General features: G+C 32.6%; 1 protein-coding gene across 2 annotated transcripts in view; it reads left to right on the top strand.

The window, feature by feature from the left end:
* Window positions 1-16833, top strand: part of KIFAP3 (kinesin associated protein 3) — a 127910-nt gene that overhangs the window by 87353 nt on the left and 23724 nt on the right. For both annotated transcript variants that reach the window (XM_010984495.3, XM_010984496.3), the window contains exons 18-19: window positions 9465-9654; window positions 15485-15584. In XM_010984495.3, the coding sequence (XP_010982797.1) occupies window positions 9465-9654; window positions 15485-15584 (290 nt within the window). The remainder of the gene's footprint in view (window positions 1-9464; window positions 9655-15484; window positions 15585-16833) is intronic.

The following is a 16833-nucleotide window of genomic DNA, read 5'->3' as shown; positions in this document are numbered from 1 at the left end:
TCAATTCTAGCTTGATAGTAGGGAGCTGCACCACCAGGAGCAACTTCTTCCCAAAACATTTTTCTCCTCTTCTCAGTGAGTAAGGGTTCTGGTCTTAGACTCAACTTTTGACCTCTATGAAGTGGCAACTTGGTCCGATAAGAGTATTGCATTTAGAATACAGCTGATTCTTATTCTCTCACTTGCTGAGGACTCTCAGGCACTTTATTTACCTTTTTGAGGATTTAGTTTACAATGACACTTCTGAGAACTAAAGAGTTACTGTAAAGGTTAGAGAAAATATATATGAAGCATCTTCCACATGATGGTCACTAAATATATTTTGTTCAAACTAAACCAAAATTCACACCTAGTTAAGAAATGTATATATAGATTAAGTATCTAGACTGATATTTCCTTTCCTCAGTACAGTTAATTATTTATGTTATTTTTTTGTTCAGATCTAAAAATTTTTAATTTTTAAAATGATAGGGGAAGATAATCTGTTCACTGTTTGGATTTTAACTATGGAAATTTATTTGGAGCATGTATTTTTGCCAGACATGTATCTATTTTTAGTTTTCTTAAGATTGTCCTGCAAAATGGCAGATTTGGCATTTTAAGGCTTCATGTCAGAGCAGTTAACTAAGTAGGGCAATTTACTGAAAGGTCTCCATTAGGACAGTGAGAATAGGAAGCTACCTTTGCTAGAGCAGAAGTGCCTCATGTGTTAAGTGACCCATATTCTGAATCTGTGGTGACTTACTTGAATTTATCAGCTAACCAAAGTTGTATTCTACCTTGCTGCACCTACTTACTGGGGAGAAATTTGAGAAGTGGGCCATTTTAATGCACCAGTGAAAAGACAGCTTCTCAGCTTCACTTGCAATATAGCTGCCAGTCTTTGGTTCTTTGAGCTCAGACTAAATTACTGATCATGACTCAGGGTGCTCTCTGCTTGTCCCAAATCTTTTTCAAGAGTAAAATGAGGAAATTGACTTAATTTGAAACAGGAGAAACTTTGATTAGACATAGCAAACATGATGAAACACTAGAAATAGGCTGTCAAGGGAGAATTTGAAGTCTGTCCAGTTAGCAGTAGTAATAGCTAAATAACCAACTTTTAAAAATAGTTTGTTAGAAACCTGCCTGGAATGGAAGTTGATGATCTCTTAAAATTCTTTTTACCTCTAGATTTTGATTTCTGAGTATTCTCACCGTGGCTATGTTCTATAATAATAAAAAAAAAACCCCAAAAATTATGGGAAGAGTGGATTATTTGTAGCTTAAGGCAATTTATCTTTAAGACAATAAACATCTTTCTCTCAAGACAAGGAACAGGAAAAAAATACTAAGATAATTAGATGCCTTGCAAGCCTTAGGGAAATATGCCTTCTGCAGTAAAGTATTTGTCTCCCAAATTATGGAAATATTACATCAGCGATAGGATGTTTAATGTATTTGGTCCCAAGCCCTCAGTTGGTGAATTGAAACAGGTGTTCATAGTATGCTTTGTACCACAGAGGGTTACATGTTTGGTGATGCGGTCTCTATGGCCTCATCAGCAAGTTGTCATCTGTCTGACTGGGCCTTACAGGGAGCTTTGGGATGCAGGGAATTGGGGTAGCTGCAGAGAGGAACGGGGAGGCAAGGAGAAGGAGCTTATTAGCTTCTCAATCTTCCAAGGGAATTATGCAGCAGTTGAACATTGCCTTTTCTCTTCCAAGCCTTGGGCATCATCAAGGGAAGATCAGAACTCTCTACACATAGACAGCTTATAAAAACCCAGTTAGATTCTTATCCTTCAGTCCCTCTTTAACTTTGTATGAAGTATCTGAGAACCTCATAAGTTCTTCCCCAACTAGTAAACAGTTTTATCCCCTGAATGACTGGGTTGTCAGATACTTGATTCATGTTTATTAAGCATATGCTGTGTTCCAGACACTAAGATAGACACTGGGAATAAAAAAACAAAAACACAAAGTTGTTAAAATATAAAAGTTTATAATCTAGACACCAGGATACTGTCATCTAGACATGCAGTGGCCTTCCAGGATCAGTACTATGACATGGTCCTATCAGAAGGTGTCCTGTACTAACATCACTTTATATCTACAGGTGTTTGTGGAACAGGGAGCATACCTAGGTTCTCTGTTAAAAGGTCTGTTATCATTCTAGCAAGCCACAGACCTGAATGTGATTTGGTACTAACACAGGTTTGTGTCACTGGGATTTTAAACGGCAGCCTTTTCTCTTTTAGTAACTCTAATTTTGATCATTCACAAATTGTGTGTATTATAATCTGGAATTATTTTAAACTTGGAAAACAAGGTGCTATCTTTATTCTAGGATAGGCACAATTATATTTAATAAGACTTGTGTATTGAAATGAGATAAACTAATACAGATTTATAGACATCGGTTGTTTTGGTCCCCACAAAAATTACCAGGGAAAGCCTCTGTCAGACAGAAAAGCTGGGTGTATTAAAAACTTGCCAGCAAGGGAGAACACTTAAAAAAAAGTCTCATAACATCTTAAAAAGGAAGTTATAGAGAAAGTTTCATAAGGTTAGGATGGTTTGGATTAGGGTTAGCATTAGAACTCAGGTTTTTTCAGGGCAGGCTTTGAAAAGCATGGAGTGGGTAGGAATTGGTAAAATGGGTAGACAGTAGTCACTTTTAATTGGCTTGCTGGTCAGGTATGGGTACAGAGCAAGGATTTTCAAGTGAGTTGTTGACAGAAACTTCTAAAAAGTTCTTTCCAGAGCCGGTGGGGTTGGTTCTCGCTTGTTTTACAGTCTCAGTAAATTTTCATTTCTCAGATTCATAAGTTAGATGTTTATTTCTCAATTCCATACAGTCCAATTGGATTTAATGAGATAAGTTTGGTTGGCCCTCTTTTGGAGTTCATTTTTATATTGCATAAACCTGAAGGGCAGAAATTTAGGGTATTTTTGTCTCTTGTTAGAATTTATGTATGTGTATGTGTGTGTGTGTGTGTGTGTGTGTGTGTATTCCCTGTCAGTATTATGTCTGTTACTTTATTGGTTTTTTCAGTGGTCAATAGTTGGATTAAAAAAACCCAAGCATAGCGTGCAAGAAAAATCATGATTTCTTGCTTAAGTAAATGTCATTCAGTTACATCTTTTACATTGTGATCTAACTGGACAGGATATTTGAAATGATACTGCCCAGAGGAGCCTCCTCAGTGCTTTAAACAGAGGTTGAAGAGATACTTGTACTTTGAGGTCTGGTTAGAATATGCCATAGTTAAGATTAAAGGGACAATACTGTTGAGAAATAGGTGGTATGTGCATAAAAGTCAACAACTCTTTGTGTATGTGTGTTTAGTTTGTGTGTATATCTATATATACATGTCATTGGGAGAAGTATTTTCTCAGGTATAAAAGGCATCTTTCTAGCAGCTACTACCTTAACCCTAATGAGCAACTAAATTACTCTAGATCTGCTTTAATTTAGTATGAAGAATTGTATTAAATAAACCACATTATATTCTCAATTAGGGGGCTGCCACATTAAAGGAGAAAGGGAAATCTGTTTTCCATCAGTTATGTTAGAACAAAAAGCAGATCTGTGTAGCTCTATGTTATCCTATAGTGTGTTAATCAGATACAAGGTGTGACGGAAGCCAGTGACAGAGAGTTTTCCTGATAGTGAACAGGTTCTGATAATAGGCTGGTTAAGGCTTCATAATGTTTCAATGGTTAAGTAGTAAACAAAAATGATACAGGACTTCAAAAAGGATGGCACATTCCATATAAAATCAAACCATTAGGTCTTTTATGACACTTTAGAATTTATGAAAACTAGTGCTTAAGATCATAGTGTCAGGAGCTGAGAAGAGAAGAAAATAAAAAACAAAGCATGTATACCTTTACATACAAGACAAACCAAGGATGCACTCCGTGTAAAAAGAAACATTTCAAGAATGAATTTAAAAAACAACCGTATTCCTAGAGTGTTTCCATAAAAGCTTGATAAATTTTGCTGGCATTTCTTGGCTGTGGTTGAACTGTGGCACTCCTGAATTCCCATACTTATTTCCTGAAATAAGGGGCTTGTGATAAAAGAGAGTAGAGATTTGGGGGAGAGGAGTTAGAAGGAATTGGTTTTAACTGATACATGTTGAATTTATTACATTTTTGACTGGATATTTATTTAGAGTTGCTATGTAATTTTTAAAAGATGAACTCCTTTATTGCCATAATTTTTTATTTTGGGGGGATAGTTATTTCAACAGCTTAATGGAGTAATGGTGTCAATCTTAGATTTCTATTTAAAGAATGCTAGAACTTGAGTAAGTCTTAGATTTGTTTCATTTTAGAATTGAAGAACCTGAGACCAAAAGATAGTGAAATACCTTTAGAAATTTGCATACTTCTGCATAACTAGAAGAAGAATCCAGGTCTCTTTAACTCTAATCCAATGTTTCTTTGTATTATAACATGCCACATTATTAGTATGTATGAATTCAGACTCTGAGACACAAAGAAACTATGACTTTTGACAGGACTATTAAACGGTACTCATTGAGGATAGATACAGAAGATAGCTGAAGCTAGGGATTCCAGAAGGCTGGTCCATTGGAGTGCGGTGAAGCTTTTACTGGTTTTCACTAACGTGAAACAGAAATGGAAAAGAAAAGTGTGTGTGTGTGAGTGTGTGAGAGAGAGAGAGACAGAGACAGAGACCAGGACAGAGAGGAGAGAGAAAGAGAAAATACTTTAGTGTTGGGAAGGTATATCTTTATTTTGAGGTTATTTTTCATACATCTTTAGTCTTAAAATGGCCTTTCTTTTCTAAAACAATAGTAGTAGGTGGCAGTTGATTTACATTTAATATCAGTCCCCCAAATTTGCTTTGAACCTTTCCTAAAATCTAAAATTTGGGGGACCACTGTCCTAACCTGTTAATTTGCTACACTTGCTAAGTAGATTCTCAACAGCCATGAGCTAAAATATTTCATTTTTAAGAAGTCTGGTACATAATAATCAATGTTTCAGGAGCACAAAGATCAAAAGTACAGCATCATAGAGCAAAACGATACTATCTCTTTTGATTCTAACGAATTTACTATTAAGGAAAAAGAAAGGAAAGTATTTAAACAAATACTGCCTTCCTCATAACATTCTTTATTCCAAGGTGCTGTTTTGGTAAACATTCAAATATCTCCATTATCACAAACTAGAGCAAACATTTATGGCACAAGTACAGTATCTTAAGGATTTTCATACTTAGCCTCTATATTTTAAAAATACATATTTTAAAACATCTTCCAAAGTTAAGTGGTAATATTAGAATTAAGAAAGTCACTGAATACTGGTAGGATTATATACCAGTAATTGTGGTTCTATCTAAGGTAAAGGTATTGTGGGTATTTTTTTTTTTATGACTTTCAACTTTCAGTAAGGAAATAGTTTTATAATCATAAAACTCCAGATATTTTCAGAAAGTCATCTTATAACTGCTTGAGACTTTAAAGCCTTGATACTGTTTGGTCAAGGTTTTTTGCCGCTCTCTTTGCTATGGTCTAAAATAAAAAGGCACCCATACTTGTTAAATCTCAAGGCCACCTTTTTGTGAAAATGCTGCTTGTCGTTGTAGTGGATCCCTGTAGTAGGAATCTGTAATCATTTTTGGATCTTTTGTAGAGCATAATTTTCTATATCCTAATTGATTACTCAGCTTGGTATAGAATAACATACTCTGTTTCATATTTCCTGAGGGAGAAACTTTTTTGTTTTTGTTTTTTTCTGAAAAGCTGAGAAGACAACCATAGTGTTTTCACTGTGATCCTGTAAACAATAATGTACGTGTTACTCATTATGTTAAGTCATAGAAAAGAAAGCCTGTGATTTTGTAGTACAAAGATACTTCAAAACCAGAATAAAACTATTTTTAATAAAGAAAACAACAGTACAGTCTGTGTCATTGCCACTGTACTTTTTAGCCTTATTGTTAAGAGATGCCCTGGTTCTATGCATTTTCTCTGTCATAAGCTGATTTAAAAGAAAAGAAGGTGATAACTTAGTGTAAGGCTAGTCTTGTCACAGCTGGTGCTAGGTCTTTGCTAACTGACTACACTGGAAAATCAGCTTTCCCAAGACACTCATAAGTCAAGCTTTAGTGTCAACAGTTAGTCATGGGTGCTGATAAGTACTTTTGGTTTGTGTCTTTGGACTTCTGGCAAATGGAGTGTGGGTAGTCTCTTAAAAAAAAAAAAAATCAGGCTTGTACATGTAGGTTCATTAATAAGAACATTTCATTAAGTTTGAAGAGTGATAAAAAGGCTTAAGTTAGAAAGGCTATTTGTGAAGAAATATTGCACATTTCTACATTTATTAGATGTATTTTTATTATTAAATTAGAAGAGTGAGAGCTTATGAGACAGGTAGAGATGATAACTCAAAGAATAAAGTGTGAATTTTTTTCTTTGTGCAGAGCATTACTTACTAGGCCAAATACATTTTTATGGATATGTGGCTTGGGGATTTACTTTTTAAAATTATACCTACCTCTGTAACATTTAACAGATATTAATAAGAGGCAAGTGTTACTCTTAGTGAAATAGCAAACCCCATATTTATATGCTTTGGGCATTTGACAGTTTCAACTTCTGTTCTTACACTAGAAATCCTATGCTTGAGCTTAAATTGTAATGGAACAGTCAAATCATATGTTTTTCTATCTTTCTTGAAACTTCTTCATTCAGATAATCAAATTTAAAATTTTTCTACGAAAATTGAAAGTTAGTTTTATACCTCTTGCCAAGTGGAACAGGCTACTTTTCATGAAAGAAATGATATCATTCAAATTAGTTCCAATTTTTAATGTAGATCTAATAAGATTTCTGGTATTATAAGGCATATTCTAGGAGTCTTGGTGACCTGTAACTGACTTAGCTTTTAGGAAAAAAAGCCAATTAGTATGAAGGATTTTTTGCCCAAAATACCATTTTGCTTTTTGTTTATGCATTAATTTTTTACCTTAACAGATAATTAATGCATCCTTTCCTTATTCTGTAAGAATATGGGATCATTCTTCTTAAATTATCTGGTCACCTCTAATATGACAAATTTTTTTTGCAGGTAACTTTGAGCACATGTATGCCACCAGAAAATATACTTGAGAAGTCATATGAGTTAAAGAAATTCAAAGTTACATTTAGCCTTTGGGCTAAATTATTTTGAAGCTAATCAAAATGCCAATATTGTATAATTAGCACCACTAAGTATTTTATTTAGTTTTGGAAACTCAGAGTGTACCACTTAAATCTGTAGCCAGTGAACTACTTGTAACAACTACTCTGCTATTATTTTTTCAACTTCCTCTTTCCCCATCACCATCCTATGTGCAGCCAGGTCAGAGAGAACATGACTGAGAATACAATATGTGAATATACTTACAAGACGAAGAGCTACCTTCCTCCCATATCATTGCTTGGTCAGCAATTCATCCCATTCATAGAATCTTAGAACTGAAAGTTGATATTAGAGGTCATTTCATATATTCTCATTCACTGAAGAATCCATCCTGAGGTGATCCTGCCAAATGTTCATTTGTGCTGTGTTTAATTGCATTTTCCACATTGCTGGCCTTAGGTCTGCAATGCTGTAATAGCCACAACCAGCTGTGTACACTTAATCGAATTACTTCAGTGTTCTGGGCATCATTTGCTCATTTATAAAATGGCAATAATTACAGTACCTAACTCAGAGAGCTGTTACTTCAGTTAACACTGTTGGCTAACATTGTTTTTAATACAGATTTTCTAAATGCTTTTTGTGTATTATCTCACTTCATCAGAACAATATATTTGATCGGTAATTGGATGTTTGCATAAATTATCATATCTATTAATCACTGTAACCATACCCAGAAGATATAGCATTTGGATTTAAGATTTGTTGTTCATGGCTAAATTGTCAATTTCAAATACTGTAGGTTAATGCTGTAGATGTAATGGAATAAAAAATCTTCAGTGATTTAAAAATTGATATTATAACAGTTGAATTAATAAATGTTTATTGTTTTCAGTAAAATGCAGTAGTTAATGTTTATGATAGGCCTTTTATACAATTTAATTTTAAGTAATTACATTAGGAGACAAATTGATAACTAATAGGAGTGTTAATAGATAACCATTAGAAAGAATGAAAGCTTAATAATTTGGTGGCAAAATTGCCATTAGCAGTACCATAGCCAAAAAATATCTTCTACCTCCACCAATCTCAGTTGAAAAGGAGCATCTATACAGTTTTAGAGATGTACAGTGTAGAACATAGTCTAACTGCAGATGCTGCTAAAAGATATACTAGTAATGAGAAATTCAAAATTTAACAAGAAAAATTTTTAAATAATAGTAATTACATTTATTATAAAATTTTAGACTTATTCTTACATCCCAGAAATTCTTTCTGTACTGACAGTTTTTGACTTGAGCCTTAGCTTTGGGTGAAAATTGCTTAACATTTAACTAAAATGTATGTTTAGCCCACCTCATAGTCATCATGACCATCTTAACTATTGGTGGACAGTACTATGGTCTGGCACCTTTCCAACTTTTTAAAAAAATAACTCAACAAAAGTGTTAAAGATATGACAGAGGAATTTAAAACTAAGAACCCTGGAATTAGGATGACAAGGAATGGCTGGAGCCTTTTTTTTTCCATCTACACCATCAGTGGCACTATCCATTAGCTGTTAAGTGAATACACTAGTGAGAAGTTAACAACCTGTGGAGAAAGTAGGGCGCTAGACAGGTGCAGCCATAGCTTATAATAACTTGCCTACTTGTCCTTCAGAAACATCTGCCAATGATGTTCTCTGTGAACAGAGGTTGCAGAATACAGTGAAGAAGCCACAGTCTTGCCCCTCAGGAGTTCATGGTCAAAGCAGGAGATATTTAAAGAAATAATTATGACCAAATAAGATATTATTATTTTGTGGTTGAAACAAAATTGAAATAAATTCTGCTGTTTGTTTTTTGTAGTAAACCATTTCATTTGTTAGGTGAAATATTTTAATAGTGCTCTTTTTTTTCTACTGAAAAATGTTATCTAAACCAAAAGGTATAGCGAAAGACGTAATTTTAATGCTTAACCACGGGTCATTAGTGCCACAGTAATTATAGCCACAAAACTCTTTGGAAATTGAAGTCAGCTTGCTTACCTAAATTCTAGTAATACGTAGATAAAGGATTTGTGAAGTTTGAACTTTTCCAGGTTTTGCCATTGCCGTTAGCAATTGGTAATCCAAACAGAGATGTCTTTAATATATGGATTTAATTGATGTTTATTGGTTATTGTGTACAGTAATTCTGAGCAGGTATTTTTAATGTTTCCCCTTATCCAAACAAAGCTTCCCCTGCAAATTCTCTCCTTGTAAGAGAAAAGTATTGCTATCTGAGTGCCAAGGGAATTCTTTCATAAGCTTACGTTAAAATAATTGACTGTTTTCAATAGGAATATGATGAAGAATGGGCTAAGAAAATTCAGAGTGAGAAGTTTCGCTGGCATAACTCTCAGTGGCTGGAGATGGTAGAGAGTCGTCAGATGGATGAGAGTGAGCAGTACTTGTATGGTGATGACCGAATCGAGCCATACATCCATGAAGGAGATATTCTTGAGAGACCTGACCTTTTCTACAGCTCTGGTAAGATGATAATTAAAGCAAAAATAATTTATGTGTGTGCTATAAATAGAGATTTTGGTCTGCCAATCTTGTTTTCCCAAGCTTTGTAAGCACTTCCTTTTGTATATAAATGGTTTTCTGCTAATGATTTCAGACATAACATTAATACACACCAAGCATATCTATTAACTCACCATTAGTTTTTCCAGGTTAGTCTTTGTTATGACCTCCATACAAAAGGCTATAACGAGGAAAATTAATTGCTCTTAGTTTATAACTTTCTAGAATGTATAACTTAAAATGACATCTTCAAGATTTCTGACTTCTGTTTGAAAGTGTTATATTTTTCTCTATTCTGCATTTATTTAAATGTACAATTTATTAATTCATAGATTGTTTTCCAGTATATTTCATTTTAACAGTCATATTTTGCCATGGTTTTGCTTTAGTTTTGAACTAGTAACCCCTATTTGGTGACTCTAGTTGGTTGCGAGGATTTAGACACTGTTTAGCAAAATAGTTTTTTCATTCTAAATTCTGCTAGTATTTTCAAGGTAAAATTTAATTTTTACATAAATCTTACATATATTGTAACCTTGTTGATTCTACCACCCTTCCTTTTTCCAGGGATTTTTGGCACTAAGAATGGTAAATTTTTGCATATTCTGCCTTTTAATCTGTTGTACTATTGCTAATATTAATTACTTCATTGAATTTGTTTGGTTGACAAGAAGAAGGAAAGGATTTTTAATTAAGATTTGTAGCAGGTTGGAAATAAAAAAGCATTTAAAGTAATTACAGCTTTAAATTTAAAATCAATTAATGGCTCACTTTTTTTCCTGCTGTGTATTCATTCATGTGTTTTCATAATTGTGTATTTACATGTTGCCTGTAATACTGCATTATTTGTATATTTGATATAGATACTTGAACTGTGGAAAATTGATGCTTTACTTTGAAAATTAAATAGATTTCTTCCTAACTGAACTTTACAGTAGTTACGAAATACTGCTTTGTGTTTCAAACCAGATAGAGTAGATCATTAATTTCAATCAACCAGCATTTCTTAGTTCAGTAATGGCAAGCAGCTGTTCCTTACATGTTCAGATATTCATGATGTAAAATATATATGATATGAATTTTTTTGATAATAGAAATCAGAATTTCTTGGAATGATGTTTCTTGCTTTGAAGATTGATAGCTATTTTTCAGTGTGAATGAATAACCAGTTTCCAAGATCAAGTAAAACTTTTAACCATTTCAGTATTTGACTTTTTTGTTTTAATACAATTAGAATTTCAGAACAGATTTCTAAAAACTTACACCACATTTCCAAAATTAATTCATTTAAATTAACCTCTTAAAATGAAAATCATTAGCATTTTTCTGGGAGATATTATATAATTAGAATGTACAACTTACACTTTTGTGAGAAATCTGAATCATAAACATTTTTATATATCAAAATTTAGAAACAGCCACAGCTGATGGAAAAATAAATATATTTAAGCATTTGAAGGGCGAAATGTTATCATTAGGTATCCTCATGTTTATTGTTTTTTTAATGCCCATAGCCTGATGATATGGTAGATACTTGACAGCAGAGATTAAATGGCTCTAAGTTTAAAGATACAGTTCTCATATCAAGCCATCTGTATTTTTTTAGTTGATTATTTTACCTATTTCATTTTTCAGGAATAGTTCATCAACTAAATGAATAAATGTGGTATTCCTGATATGTATCATGGAGATCTAGATAATGTCAGTCTCTTGTCTTTTATTGTGTGCAATTATATCTTCAGAAACATCAGATAAATTTGTGATACTGCAGATTTGTTTGTATGCTTGAGCCATTTTATTGAAATCTCTGGATCTCCGTGAAACTTCAGGCTGCTTCTGGTAAAAGCACCTTTAGTAGCTTTTCAAACACAGAGGTTAAGCTAAATGGCCAGTGATTCCCTGGTCTTAACTTTTATTTAAAAATGAAAATAGCATTAGCTACTTCCTCATCATTAGTATTGCCCTCTATATTTTCTAACTCTTAAATATGTCAAAATGTATCTGTTTCTTTCTTGCTATTATTCTTAAAAAAGATCTTTGTTTTGTTATGTGAAATAGGAAGCTAACGTCTCCTTATAGTTATGGTAGTTTTTTTTCTTAGAGTCTAAAATTATTGTAACTGTAGTCCCTGATTTCCTTTTCTGTCATGAAAATGATGCTGTTTGCTTTAGAACTTTTACCCACAGAGGAAGAGTGTTACAATTTATAAAGCTGTGTTGCTACTACACATTTCTAAATGACTTACTGCTTTTTTGTTGTTCTTCATTATTAGTTGTGGTGAATTTTATTATTAGCGTTTAATGTGTGAATATATTATAGAATATGATGCTTAATTTAAAATGGTTTATTTCTGTCTCAGGATCATTGTAAAACCATAATATTCATTTACCTGTGTGTTTATGCTTTGTATCTTATTGGGTTTAGCGAGATAAGTTGTGATTTCTCTATATTAGTCATTTCTTTTTCTCATTTTCTCCACTGTGGATACCTATTTTCTCTTACACAGTCATGATTTCACTTTTAGCTAGTTCACCAAGGAGTCCAGTTTACATTTGACTTTAAAAAATAAAATTTATTTAGATAAAAATATATAGGAAGATACTGAGTTTTTTGTATTTTTTTATTTTTGTATAAGCCAGTTTTTTTAACTGAGTTTCAGAAATCAGAAGGTTGATAAATTACCTATGCTAGTAGTAAATTTGCTTTGATTTCATTTTTGTTCCAATATATACCCCATCTTAGTCATAATCATATTTATCATCATTACTTGGAGCACCTCAAAAAGGTGTATTATATAACTGTGGTCTGAAAGGTTTCATATAATTTAATAACCTAAATGTGTATAATGCTCTACAGCTTACAAGTGCTCTGGCATGTCATCTCTGTCTTCTGTTTTTCTCTGGTCATTTAAATGTTACATGAAATTTTATGGTTCCTTGTTGTGTCTTCAAAACAACAGGTTACAGTAGGAGCTTGAGACGGACACTCCTAGACTTACCTGGAATTTGTAACCAGAAACACATGATTCCTTTTTAGTATTTCTATAAAAGAATTAACTTTGGATGCAGAAATGCTGAGAAGCATAGATAGTTCCAAAGAAGTTGAAGTGCTTCAGTTGAGGATTGAACTTAAAATATAATTTAACTTTTATACCTCTTTCTAGTGAAGAATGATTGCTCATATAACAGAGTTACCTAAATATTGTCAAGCCAGTAAAGGACAGTGTAGGAGCTATAGTTTACTGAATGAACTGCAGTGTCCTAAGATTATTAAAAATAAGTTCAGAAGTATAAATTTACTCTTTTTTTACTCTCATAATATCAGGTTTATTGTATAACTAAACCAGTTTTATCCTGGATTTGTAAAATTTATGGCTGAATCTTTAAACTCAGATTTTTTTTTAGTTTCATCTCTATTTAATGAGATCCCTGTTTGTAGTTCCCTGTATTCCATTCATCCTTTTGCTATTCATTTTTCCCTTTGAAGACAATGAGAGTTCCAAATTAAGATGGAGATACTGAGAATTTGACAACAGTTTTTTTTTTTTTTAATTTACTTCTTCCTCATCTGGTTCACTTCACTAGGTCATGTTTCATGTAATGTAAACTTTTAAAGTATAATTCAGGTATCTTTTTATTTGGTTGCATTTATATCTGAGTGTTAATATTTCTGAGTGTTAGAATCTTTTATGCTACTATCATGCTGAATATCTTTGTAATTATCTTCAAAGTGTGGTGTACATTTTATTTTGTAATTTTACTTAGCTTTGTTCCTCTAAAAATGGCATATTTCTTAAACCCCAATCCTCAATTATTTGGTTTTACTTTAACAGGAGAACTTACTGATTTTTGTGGTCTTAACCTTGTTAATTTTAGCTAAACTTTCACAGTCTTAGATCCATAGAAAGTTAATTATTTTAGCTGCTTAATTCTCAGCCAGTGGTGTCTTAGCATTCCCATAATTGCACTTTTTGTAACTTCTCTGTGTATAGCTGGTCTTTTGAGGTATAGGATTTGTAACTCTTAGAGGACATAGAAACTGGACTAAATATTAGATACTTTTAAGCTACCTCTTAAGTATTTTAAATTTACTAAAGTAATGAGCAAATACCAAACATATTATTAACAAGATTCAACAATTAAATAATAATACAAGTCTTTAGTATATGATATGTAACAAATGGATGTATATGTAACAAATTAGTAGTACAAGAGTCTTATGGAAATACAGATTATTTTTACGTATTCATTTGCCAGCTGTATGAATTTTACCATCTACTTGATTTTTAGTACCCTTAACTCCTCAAACAGATTTTGTCGTTTAATTCCCACCTGCCTGTCAAGTCTCAGGTCACACCTCTGCATCCCTCCCTCCCCAAGTAGGATTTTCTAATCCCTACAGAACGCAATAAATCCTTTATTTTTCAGCCTCCAACACTCATTTGTACATGTATTCCTTCCTGTTGCATATCATTTATTAATGATATGTATTATTTAATTGCATCTTAAGTGTTTATCTTATATTTTACTTAACCTAAAAGTCCTGAAAACAGAAATTTGTATTGTAATTTTTTGTGTTTTCCACAGGACCTAGCAAGAGTTATTGCATATGGTAGGTGTAAAATGATCATCTGGTCACTGAATAATTTGCTTACTATGTGCCAAATTTATAAACAATGTCGTGGGTATGACCTAGCCAACATTTGTCTAGAGGTCACCTAACAACCCAGAATACTTTCAGAAAAGGAAACTTTAAAATGCCTCAGAGCTTTTCAAATAGAAAGGATAGAAGCCATATACTAAAATATATTGGTTCTAGACATAGGACAGCTCTTGAAGCCATCACTTTGATCTTTTTCCTCAGATTCTTCTTATTCTTAACTTATTCATAATTCTATCGAAAGTAAGTTATCTGAATTCAATGATTGGAACAAATGATAAAGTAGTATCACTCTAAAATAAGCAAGAAGTAATAATAAAGACTTATATTTAGGAAAAGAAGCACTTTATAAGCAAAGTATTCAAAAAGCATAGTAGTGCAACCATTTAGCATAGGTAGTCAAATATATCTAATTACCTAGGGCATTACTGTATAATAGTTCATACTTACAATGAAGATTGAGTCATCAAGAAGTATTTAAATTATGTTCAATATACTTTTTTAAAACGTGGGGAATGTAAAATACATTTACAAGGATTTATAACTTAAGTTTGTGTGTTTGTATGTGTGTGTGTGTGTGTGTTTTAAAGTTTGGCACTTAAAAATTCATATAAAAATTCATTTATTTGAAATATCTAATTCCCTAATCATGATACACAAATGAAGCTGTCTGGGTATAAAATGTGGAACATACCAAGTGTTGCTCTTTACCAATATCATGCTATTTAATGTCTCAGAACTCTCTTTCCTCACTCATTCTATTTCTGTTTCTTTAGCCTGGAATAGAATTCTACTGTCTTTCCCTACCTCGCCTCCCCACTTATCTTTTTGTATCTTCTCCACAAGACTATAACCCCCTTGAAGGTGGAGATTGTTTTATTCATCTCTGTAATAAAATAGTACTACCACAGAGTAGATGCTAAATAAATGTCCAAATGTTGTGCTGCATTGTTGTGGAAGAACACTTAAGCATGTATGGTCTTCTGTTCATACTCCCAAAGAGAACAGCATGTCATACTGACATTTTTCTTTCCAGATTAAATATACAGGTTATTTTCTATCACGTTGCTTGATAGAATAGTTTGCCTTTTATTCCCTACAAAGATGTTGCGCTACTTTTCTTTCTTTTTAGATGGATTAGTTGCCTCTGAAGGAGCCATGAGTCCAGATTTCTTCAATGATTATCATCTTCAAAATGGAGATGTAGTCGGGCAGCATTCATTTCCTGGCAGGTAAACAGTCTTCCAAGAAAAATCTAATATATGGTGTTTCCTTTGTTTTTGAAATACTAAAATTCTCTTCAATCCCCGTTTCTCTTTTTCCACTAAAGAATTTTTTTTAAATCCTGAATATTTTCAAGAATATGCTTATTTGATTCTAAATTAACTTATGAAGTCACATTTTCTATGTAAAAAAATGAAGATCACTGTTCTAAAAATAATATGCTTCCTCACTTTGGAAAATGCAGGCTGTCTATTGAAATAGACAGTATTTTTGCCAAATTAATGGCTCAGGTTGTATCCTAAGTCTTTTCCAAAGCCAATAAAATATAACATAAAATAACAACGCAATAATGTATTTTAACAATTACTGACATCACTTTCGAAAGTTGATGCTTTGATTAAAGACTTTTTCCTCCCTGCATGGCATTCAAGTAAAATACTTAAGAAAAAAAATTGACATGCCAGCATTATTGTGCAATTATAATGAAGTTCCCCCCAGCAGATATCCTGCTTCATTACTGATGTCATAGATTTTGTAATCTTGCCAGAAAGTGTAAACAATACCTTCCCCTTCATATCATTCCTAGAGGTGTAATATTGTAATTCAGAATGACTGTTGAAATTTCACATTAAAATGATCTAATGAATAGGTGTGGTGCTTTTGCCCTTAAGACTATTTTTTCTTTAAATTATTGATTTAATTTTCTCTTCTAAAATTAAACTTTTTATTAACATAAACTTTTCTGTTTGGAAGATATGTTTATGTATTTTTTTAACTGAAAGAATACAGTTGTAACCAATGTGCTATAACTCTGAATCATCACTTGTAATAAGCCATTTTAATCCAGTAGTAATAATTATTGTAACCATTATGATTATCTAGTGTGTATAATTTATTTTGTAAATATTTATCATATTTATTCTAATCTGCATAGCAACTTTTTAAAGCAAGTATTATTATAGACATTTTACAAACGAATAAATCAAGGCTTTAATAATTTAAGTAACCAGTTCACACGCATAGGATGGTTGAGAAGAAAGTCTGAACTATATCTATACATATATCTATAGGTCTCCAAAGCTTATGGTGTTTACATTATAACATACTGCCTAATTCGGAAGGACACATAGGATACTGTAGTAACTTTTAAGTGTTTTGCTTTTTTTTTACCACAACCCACTTTAAGAAATACCTTTCATATTGCAACCCAGTGCACACATACATATTTGTTTATATACACGTATATACCTATACATA

Source organism: Camelus dromedarius, chromosome 23 (assembly GCF_036321535.1).
Source record: "Camelus dromedarius isolate mCamDro1 chromosome 23, mCamDro1.pat, whole genome shotgun sequence".
NCBI classification, from domain to species: domain Eukaryota; kingdom Metazoa; phylum Chordata; class Mammalia; order Artiodactyla; family Camelidae; genus Camelus; species Camelus dromedarius.
The sequence above is the reverse complement of the archived record's forward strand: the minus strand, read 5'-3'. Positions and strand labels throughout refer to the sequence as shown.